Source organism: Alligator sinensis, unplaced genomic scaffold, assembly GCF_000455745.1.
Source record: "Alligator sinensis unplaced genomic scaffold, ASM45574v1 scaffold2143_1, whole genome shotgun sequence".
Taxonomy (NCBI): Eukaryota; Metazoa; Chordata; order Crocodylia; family Alligatoridae; genus Alligator; species Alligator sinensis.
The window spans coordinates 1-9,457 of NW_005844030.1; the positions used below are offsets into that span (position 1 = coordinate 1).

At 52.3% G+C, this 9,457-nt stretch overlaps 1 protein-coding gene across 1 annotated transcript; it reads left to right on the top strand.

Moving 5' to 3' along the window:
• Nucleotides 1–772: 772 nt before the first annotated feature.
• Nucleotides 773–8,520, top strand: LOC102379338 (alpha-2-macroglobulin-like protein 1; the record flags this gene model as incomplete). The annotated part of the gene is made up of 10 exons (XM_025195839.1): nt 773–887; nt 2,098–2,207; nt 2,389–2,553; nt 3,319–3,549; nt 4,800–4,863; nt 5,011–5,072; nt 5,160–5,243; nt 5,937–6,086; nt 6,634–6,774; nt 8,506–8,520. Coding segments are annotated over 10 exons (1,137 nt in total), but the record flags the coding sequence as incomplete, so codon positions are not given.
• Nucleotides 8,521–9,457: the final 937 nt, after the last annotated feature.

The following is a 9,457-nucleotide window of genomic DNA, read 5'->3' on the forward strand; positions in this document are numbered from 1 at the left end:
AACATGAACGATGGTCCTCCCTGCTTTTTACTCCAGCACTGATTCGAGTCACAAGTAGGCACTGACAACCCAAAGTTGGGGGTGGGCAAGGAGAGACGAGGGTGAGCATCAGCAGCATTCACTTCCTGGATTCCCCAGCTCTGGTAATACACTGGCTCCGACAACCATGCCACCACCCCCGTGGGCTACATTATAAGCCTTTGCAGACAGCTTGTGACCCACAGGCTGCCCTTTGGACAACCCTGATGTAAATTGTTCTGCGATCCATCTTCCTCCCATCATTTATAAACACTCTGCAGACTAAGGTCCTCATTTAGCCACTGATTTGAATCTTGAGTGGCCCACACCCAGGGACCCCTGGAGTTCATCATGTACAATGGTGGGGGATGATCCAGAAGCTGTTTAACAGTGAACAGCAGCACAGTCCTGAGGAAAGGGAGATGGAAAGGTAGATTCCCACTGAAAGTGTCAGGACAAACAAGGACACAGATTGGAATTGGCTGGGGCTGCCCCCATGCTGAGGGTGAAGAGCACCAGGAGATGTCACAGAACCACATGGCCAGGTTTTCTGTCTCACCAAAGAGACTGCAGCTCCAGCACCATGCTGGGATGTTGGTAGCAGGGCTAACCTCCAGAGGGGAACATCTACCCCTGTATTCAACAGCCAGGGTTTCTTGTCACCTCTCCAAGCAGTGCCAGGCAGAGTCCAATTTGATGTGTCAAGCTGTGATCAGTGGGACCTGGGTAAGGCATTGCTAATTCTCTCCTCTAGACCGAGAAGAATGGATGCTTTTCCAAGAAGGTGTCAATGTCTCATTTTAACCTGACTTCCTCTGGATACAAAACGAACCTCCAGGCCACAGCCTCACTAACGGAGGAAGGGACAGGTACGATCAAATACATACTCTGTGGAACACCTACATAGAGATACATGTGTGCATGTACTGACACACACCCAAGTATGTGCGTGATCTTGAACATTTATCAACACATGCCTGCATATGAATGCTCATACACACATGTGCTCATGGCCTCATGTACAGGCACACCCAGCATACAGCATGTAGCAGCGAGGTAGAATGGTCTCTTGCACGCATGAAAGTATAACTTGTAGCTCAGAGACAGGGTTCTGCGAGGGCCCATCATGTTGAAAAACATGCCCAAATGATGTTAGGCTCCTCACCAGCTTCCCTGCTTCAGGCAGCTGCTGCTTCCAGCCAGGATCCGAAAGGGATTTGCCTGCCCAGGGGATAGTCAGGCCCAGGTGCCATCCTCTGGTTTGTTCCACCCAGTAATGGGGTACTAGAACAGGATGCTTGCCCCGTCAGACATGAGCTATAGTCCACGATTGCTATTTTTACTACTACTGCCAAGCAGCTCCATCATTACACTGAAACTAAACTGACCGTGGACGTCTCAGCTTCTAGTTACAATAATGTTCACCAGAGGTTCAACATCTCTGGGTTTGGCTTTGCTCTCAGAGCCTCAAGCAAGGAACCCATCCCTGTGTCCTTGCTCCTGAGAGACTGCCTCCATGCAGGTGGCAGTGGCATCCTACACTGTAGCTGCAGCTGCTTCACAAGGCCCCAAAGTAAATGTACATTTCATCCATGAGATCTCTGGCTTCCAAAGGGGTCCGATAAGTGTTGGGCCAAAAATGTTAGCCATCAGGTGCTGACTTCAGGGAGCAAGTAGCCAAATGGTGGAAGAGAGCAATGTAGAGCGGTAGGGAAATTGAACATCTGACACTGCCTTCTTCAGGAAACAGGGCACCTGGGGCTGAGAGAGCTGGAGGGTGAGGTCTAGGGCTGTTCAGTGAAGAGGACTCAGTGAAGAGGCACTGCAGCCCCATGACAAGGCGCTCTGCTGGGATAGGTCAAATGGCCCCTTGGGATTATATCCCAGGGAAAGGCCTTTAGTTTCCAGTCTCCAGATTCCCAGGGAAAATGCTTCTCTGCCCACATTTAGAACTCTGCAATTCTTTCCCAAATGGAGCCCTCCAATCCAGAGCTAGAGATAGGAACCCAGCTTCTGGGAGAAAAATCTGGGACACAGCCTTCACCCAACTCTGACTCCCAGCCCCTCCTTTACCACCAGGGGTAGAGCGCAATGTGACCAAGAGTTGCAGGATCATCTCTGACATTGCCTCGGTGACCTTTGAGAAAGCTGATGCTTCGTACAAGCCTGGAATCCCCTTTGTTGGCAAGGTAATGGGGTCATCAGCACCCCTCACTGCTCACCCCAAAATATCCTGCCATTATACTTCTATGCCCTCGCATCATAGCCTCTTAGCCCTGTCCCCCTGCAGCAACTCCTACTCCTCCAGTCTTGCCCTTCCTCCATGAATGCACCCTGGAGTCATACATCTCCCTTTCCCTTCTGGCTCAGATGCTCCTGAAGGTGACAGACAGCTCTTCAGTGAAGAATGAGAAGCTTCATCTCTTTGTTACCCATGGGGGAGGGACAGAGAACAAGACATTTGTGACAGATGAATCTGGGAGAGCCTCCTTTGAGCTGGACTCCTCCAGCTGGACTGGGACAGTTACTCTAAGGGTAAGAGATGGGCATCCCAGGGAACCTGTCCTCCATTATCTCAACCCCCTGTTGTCGCTATCCCAGGCTGGCGAGTAAACCACTAGCTGGCTCAGTGGCAAAGCCCAGGAGGTTCTTTGTATCAAAGAAGAGCCCTTGTGAGAGGGGAAATCCATGAGCTGCAGCAGGCACGACGGAAGTGCAGGATTAGAAACGAAGGCTTCTAAAATAAACCATTGCTCAGGTCATGGACTCAAACAAGAGGGTGGCCCTTTGTAGAGCAGGACAAGAGAATCAGGGAGGGGAGGGGGTCCTGTCCCACTGGGCAGTATAGGAAGCACCTGGTGTCAAGCCTGCGTTATCATATATTATAGACCCTGAACCTCTGCCTTGGAGTCAGGGATGGCAGGATATTTTCTGCAGGACTCACATCATGGGGACAGGGAATAAACCACCCCAGGGGTCATCACTGCAGAACTGACTGTAGGCAGGCAGAGGCTGCACCATCCTCTGTCATCAACCAGCTACAACTGGAGACAAGAGCATGAGCTGAGTGCCTACCTGCTCTGAGGCAGTATGATAGATCCTCTGGGTCACGGGCACCCAGCTGCTGAGGGGCAGCTGCCCCATTCTAGCTGCTGGGACTGCCCTTGTCCCTCTTATGGACACAGGGTCGAGGGATTAAGAGTGAGCTCAGCCTGCATCCTCCAAGCCTGTGGCACTCATTGAATATGTTGCATGCTTAGCTGATTCCTGAAATCCTCAATTGTTTCTGTATTCCCCCAGGGGCAGTTCAAAGAGGTGGATCACAGTTATGTGCATGGAAGAGTCTCTCCCCAATACAGAGATGCCTACCATTCCCTGGAGCCCTTCTACTCAGAGAGCAAGAGTTTCCTGAAGATCCACGCACAGGGAGAGGTGCTTCCCTGTGATCAGACCCAACAGCTTCAAGTGGAGTACATCATTGCCAGGAAGGCCCTGGGGGCTGAGACCAAGAGCCTGGATTTCTACTTCCTGGTGAGCCCCATCCTGGGCTTGTCTCATGCTTTTCCTTACTGCAGCACGGATTCCCAAGCCCCTTTTCATCAGCCAGTGAGACCTGGAGCCTGACGCCCTCAGTGCTTGGCAATTTGATAGGCTTACTACGAAGCATAATGGCAGTGTTCTCACTATAGAGCAAAGCTGCATTTGTTGTACTTGGCTGCATCAGTCTGTGCATTTGCCAACATCCTCATGCTAAAACTACAGGTTGGCATCCTTGGGTTACTTATTGCAGGGCCTTCCTGTGGTCTGTTCCTTGCAAGATCTTTTGCTTAACCTAAACTGCAGATTCTGCTACTCATTTGACAAGACCCTTCTTGTCAACACAGTGGCAGACAGGGATCTTGGAGTCATTGTTGACTCCAGGATGAACAGAGCTGCCAATGCGAGGAAGAGGTCAGTAAGGCTAACTGCACCTTGTCGTGCATTTACAGATGCGTCACAAGCAAGCTCAGGGAGATGATCCTTCCCCCATATGAGGTTTTGCTCAGGCCGCAGTTGGAGTACTGAGTCCAGTTCTGGGCACTGCACTTCAAGAGGGATTTGGCTAGCATTGAGAGGGTCCAGAGGAGGGCCACTCGCATGGTCAGGGGCAGCAGGTCAGGCCCTATGAAGAAAGGCTAAAGGGTCTGAATCTACTCAGCCTCCACAAGAGAAGGCTGAGAGGGGATCTGGTGGCCATTTACAAACTCACCAGGGGGGACCAGCGGGAATTGGGTGAGGCTCTGTTTCACCATGCACCACCGCAGGTTACTAGGAATAACAGCTATAAATTGTTAGCGAGCAGGTTCAGACTGGACATCAGGAGACATTACTTTACAGTTAGGGCTGCCAAGCTCTGGAATGGGCTCCCAAGGGAGGTGGTACTCTGTCCTACCTTGGGGGTCTTCAAGAGGAGGCTGGACAGATATTTGGCTGGGGTGATATAACACTTGTTCCTGCCTGGTAACTGGTATGGGGCCCTTTGCCTTAGCTGCACTCCTGCAGGCTTGACCAACCACTGGGACTGGTTGGGGTGGCAACAGTGGGATTCAGGGCCTTCTTCTGCAATGGGACACCAGTTTCACTCCCGCCCCAACCTGCTGGTGCCCAAATGTCCTCCCCCATCATCTGTGCTTTGCCCAATGGGTAGAGAAACTGCATCCTGCCCTGGATCTGGCCCTCCCCACATCATGCCATTTCTCAGGCCTTCCATGTAGGAGGAGTGACTCCTATCTCCTCCACAGGTTGTGGCCAAGGGAGCCATCATAAGGAGCCTGTGGAAAGGACTAGACTTTGGAGAGGGGGCTGGTAAGTGCTGAGGGATGGGTGCGTGCAGCAAGGCCCCTGCAGCCAAGGGGTGGGGTGGGGGTTGTGGGATTAATAATTTATTTGCAGGAGGGAGCTCTGCAGTCTGTGCCAGGGCCTCACTTCTCCCATGTGTCTCCATTGGCCCAGAGCTGAAGGGCTCCTTCTCCATTGAGCTGCCTGTTGGGGCTGAGCTGGCACCCTCTGCCAAGGTGCTGGGTTATACAGTGCTGCCCAGTGGAGGGATGGCTGGCGATATTGAGCTGCCTGTTGGGGCTGAGCTGGCACCCTCTGCCAAGGTGCTGGGTTATACAGTGCTGCCCAGTGGAGAGATGGCTGCCGATAGCACTGAGCTTCACACGACCAAGTGCTTCCCGAACAAGGTGAGCACAGGGCTTGGGCCAGAGCTGCCTTTGGGGGAAACCAGGGAATTGCCTCCTGCCCTGACTGAGAACCCGGCAGAGGTTTATCACTGGTGCCTCGGCCCCTCTCTGCCCCTGCCTTGTGCCAGCCCAATGCCCCTGCACCTCCCTCTGCTCCTCCTGCACCCCAGAGTGTCTGTCAATAACTGCAGCTTTGTGAGCCATCCTATGATGATGCTAAATGGACCTGAGCAGTCTCATCCCCTTCTTTGCCCCACTACTGTCTCCCAAAGACCCAGTCAATTGGCTAGAGACATCTGGGGTCAAGGAGACTCTCAGTGTCTGCAGATATCACATCTGCCCTCATGGGACTGTCTCCTCATGCATTTGGGTGATGTCTCTCCTCTTGACTCTCACCTGATGCACCTGTCCCCGCGCCCTTCTTCTGCCCTCCCCTCACACCCTGTGGTGTCTGCTGTGGTAGCTTCCTGAAGGAAATGCCAAACGCACATATCTTGTCCTCTCCCCTACCCCAGCACTGATTCCCAAGCCCCCAGCCCACCAGCCAGTGAGATGTGGAGCCTGCGGCCCCGAGTGCCATAAGCTTGCCTCCATGTCTGCCCTTGCCTGGCACTGCCTCCTCCCTCCCTGGGCATGGGCAGGGCATCCTCTGTCCCTCTCAGTCCCCACCTCATACCCTCGTGCCCTCTTCAGGTGAAGCTGGCGTTCTCGCAGGACAGGGCCCTGCCAGGCTCCGAGATCCACCTCCAGGTACAGGCCTCCCCTGGCTCTCTGTGCGCTGTCCGGGCCGTGGATCAGAGTGTGCTGCTCATGAAGCCCGAGGCTGAGCTCAGTGTTGACACGGTAAGTCCAACCCAGCTGGCGAGGAGCACTGTGGCAGAAGGTCTCCTTCTGCTGTACCATGGCAAGCATAGGGAATGGCAGAGCCCAGCACTAATACCTGCCATCCGGAGCATGATGGCTCTGCCCACAGCAGGTTCAGCCTCACGACTCTTGTGAGAAAGGACACAAGACTCAGTGAATAAGGGATAGAGCCACAGTGTTTCCCTGCTGGGGTCCCTGGGGTCAGCCCCTGTGGTAACTGCAAACCATTTCCTGAGAAAGCCTCAGCTGCCTGTATGCATTGCCCATCCGCCTCTACACACCCACTGCTTCCAGCACATTCATAAAGGATAAATCCCAGTCCTCAAATGAGAGCTGGTCGTGTGGGACAGGGAGGACAGGCCGTGAGGATGCCCATGCAGGGAATGGAGCTGGCTGCTAATTTTGGTGCGGATGTGCCTGCAGTCACAGGGGAGGTTTCCCGGGTCTTGTATAGAAAGAAGGGTTGGAGAAGGCTTTGTGTGTGTGCCTTGGGCTTTTGCCTGACTTGGTCTGTGTTTGCTTTTAGGTCTATAACGTGCTTCCACATTTCCCCAAAAGAAGCTATCCCTACAAGGCTCAAGATCTTGACACACGCTGTCCAGGACCATTTTGGGAGCCATACATGATAGATCCCAGAGGTTCAGCTTTTGCCCGCCGTGGCACCCTGGTCAGGGACAAAACTGCTCCCTACACCCCACACAAGTCCCTCAGGCACTCCACCGAATGCCCCTCACTGCTTTCCCTGCATTGCCCCTGCCATCTCTGCCCCTTGTTATCCCACATATCCCCATTCTCAGCCCCACCCCATCCTGCCCCGACCCCATCAGATTCCACCATCCCCCTGACTGTCACAGCCCCCATGAACCTGCTGCACCTTGCAGAGGCTCCTCCCCATCATGTCCCAGGCCCCTGACCCCTCACCATCCCCCTCACACCCTGCTGAGCCCTCCCCTGCCCTTCAGTGCATTCAAACCTCACTGGAACCCTTAGGTTCCCCTTACCCCTTTTAATCCCAACTCTTTTCACACCTCATTTTACCCCCGCAGACCCCACCACCCCCCTCAGGCCCAAACCATCTACCCCTCAAACCACTCCATCCTCATAATGTCCCAGCTCCTCTTCACCCCACGCCCCTGTACCCCATAAGCCCCCTCCTCCCAAAAGCCCCTTGGCACCCACGATCCCCCCCATCCAGTCCCTCATGGCCCCTCAGAGCCCCTTCCCCTCAAAGCCCCTCCTAAGCAGTCTCGCCCCCACCCCGCACCATAGGGTTGGTAACACCTATGGAGGGAAGAGCTTAGCACAAATCAAGTAGATAATAATGTGCCATGAAGTCAATTGATTCTCTTTATTCCACCTGAAAAGAAATGCAGCTGTGCTTGCCTGGTGGTTTGTTTTAAATTCTGAGTGGAGCACAAATTAGACATGGGGATGAAATGGCACCCACAACTTCCGCCTGGATCTCCCCCATTCCTTTTTTAGGGCTTCGCTGACTCCAATATGCTGAAAGCTGCTGGTATCCCAGGGGCAACATCCCACCAACTAGGGGCTGGCCTGCTCTAAAAATCATTTTCGGCGGATGCTCCTAGTGAAATCCCCCTGGGATTCACTGCACCAGCCTTCTGACATACTCAGAGAGGGCTGTAACCAGGGACAGACTCTGTGGGAAACCCACAGAGCATTAACCCTCAAACCTCACCATAGCTCACTCCTGGGCAGACATATAGCAAAGGTTTGTAGCAGTGATTACAATTAAGGTGGCCTGACACTTCCTGTTAGAAGACTTCTCAGTGTCTTATAAAGCTGTCAGACTAAAGCTGGGCTTAGATCTCCTGTGCCAGATTTCTGCCATGGGCTGCATCTCTTTGGAAAGTTTTGGTTGAAACAGTTCAGCATTTTCTCAGAAGATTGGGGGGAAATAAATTGTATGGCCAATGCAAAAATATGTTTCTAGTTGTTTAAGTAATAAGCAGTAGAGCAGACATGTGAAATATGGTGGTGATGTCAGCTGGGAGTCCGTGAGGTGTCCCTTGCACCGCTGGGAAATTCAGCCTAAGTGTGGGTGAATTACAGATCTTGAAAAATCACAGTCTGTTCATACTGTGCAGGGGGTTTTCAGCTGTCCTGTGATCCAGCATGCTCCATACTCCCTCTCCTCTTGCTGTGATTTTTCTCCTAAAATTCTCCAGCTAAGCCCCGGGTTATTCAAGGTAACTACACCTAGTGGTGTGAGGGTAGCTGGACTGCAATTCTAATCAGGACAGCACAACACAGCACAAGGGCACAGTCTCTGAGCGTGTCCACAAAAAAGCAACTTGGAGTGAGTTAACAAGAGATGGCAACTCGTTGCAGAGTAGATATTCACTGTAACTGTTTATGTCCTCTCTCTTTTCCCCAGGTAAGTGAAATCTAAACTACAGTAGCCTGACCCTGCTTCTTGGCCTCCAGGCATGGGACCCAAGCACTGAGCCACACTGCCACTGCTAACACATAGCTGGGAGCAAAAGGGTACAATTATTAGAGGAAAGATCAGCAGATTAACAACCCAATAATGTGATCTGTAAGGCTAGAACCAGCTCCTGGATCTTGCAGACCTCACTTGTGTCTTTCAAAACTAAAAACAAAATGCTGGGCAGAAGCACTGTATGGATCAACCCCAACCAGGAGAACACGATGAAGAGATGACCTGATGGGTCCTTTCTATATCTGTCCTCTGAGGTCCCATCTATAAAATATTGATCTACAATTGCAAAGTCCTACATGTTCCCTGGTAACCAGGATAGGGCTGATCCCCTGCTAACTGTCATGTTATGTTATGGGATCATTTATCATTCCAGGGCGCAGTCACAAAGACCATGCCACTGCAGCTAGTAGTGTTGCTGTGACTGATGCTTTTCCTTCTCTCTTGTTCCAGAATGCAGCTTTGAAAGTTTGCACGAACGCCAACATCAGGATGCCCTGCTTGACTGAAGAACTTATGCCTATCTCTTTCTCCCGCACAGCCCCGAAACGTCTCCAATTCCGTAAAGGTCAGTGGGGACAGGAGCTAGGCTCTGCCTTTTTCTCTCCTTTTAAATGCACCCTCTGGCCCCTGAAGGACATAAGACAAAGGCTCCTGGATCAGGCCCAGAACCTGGGCTGTTATCCTGGTCCTGATGCTGCCTGTGCAGGTTTCTCCATTATTCTCATAACAGCAAGGGGTTAGTGCTTTGAGGGCACCAAGGGAGCAAAAATCTGCAGTGGCTGAGGGGTACACACATGGTACACATGAAACAGCCAATCACAGTTAGAGTATGAGAAAGCCAGAGCTCTTCCTGTTCCCCTTCCATTTGTAGAAGAAAAGTCTTCCG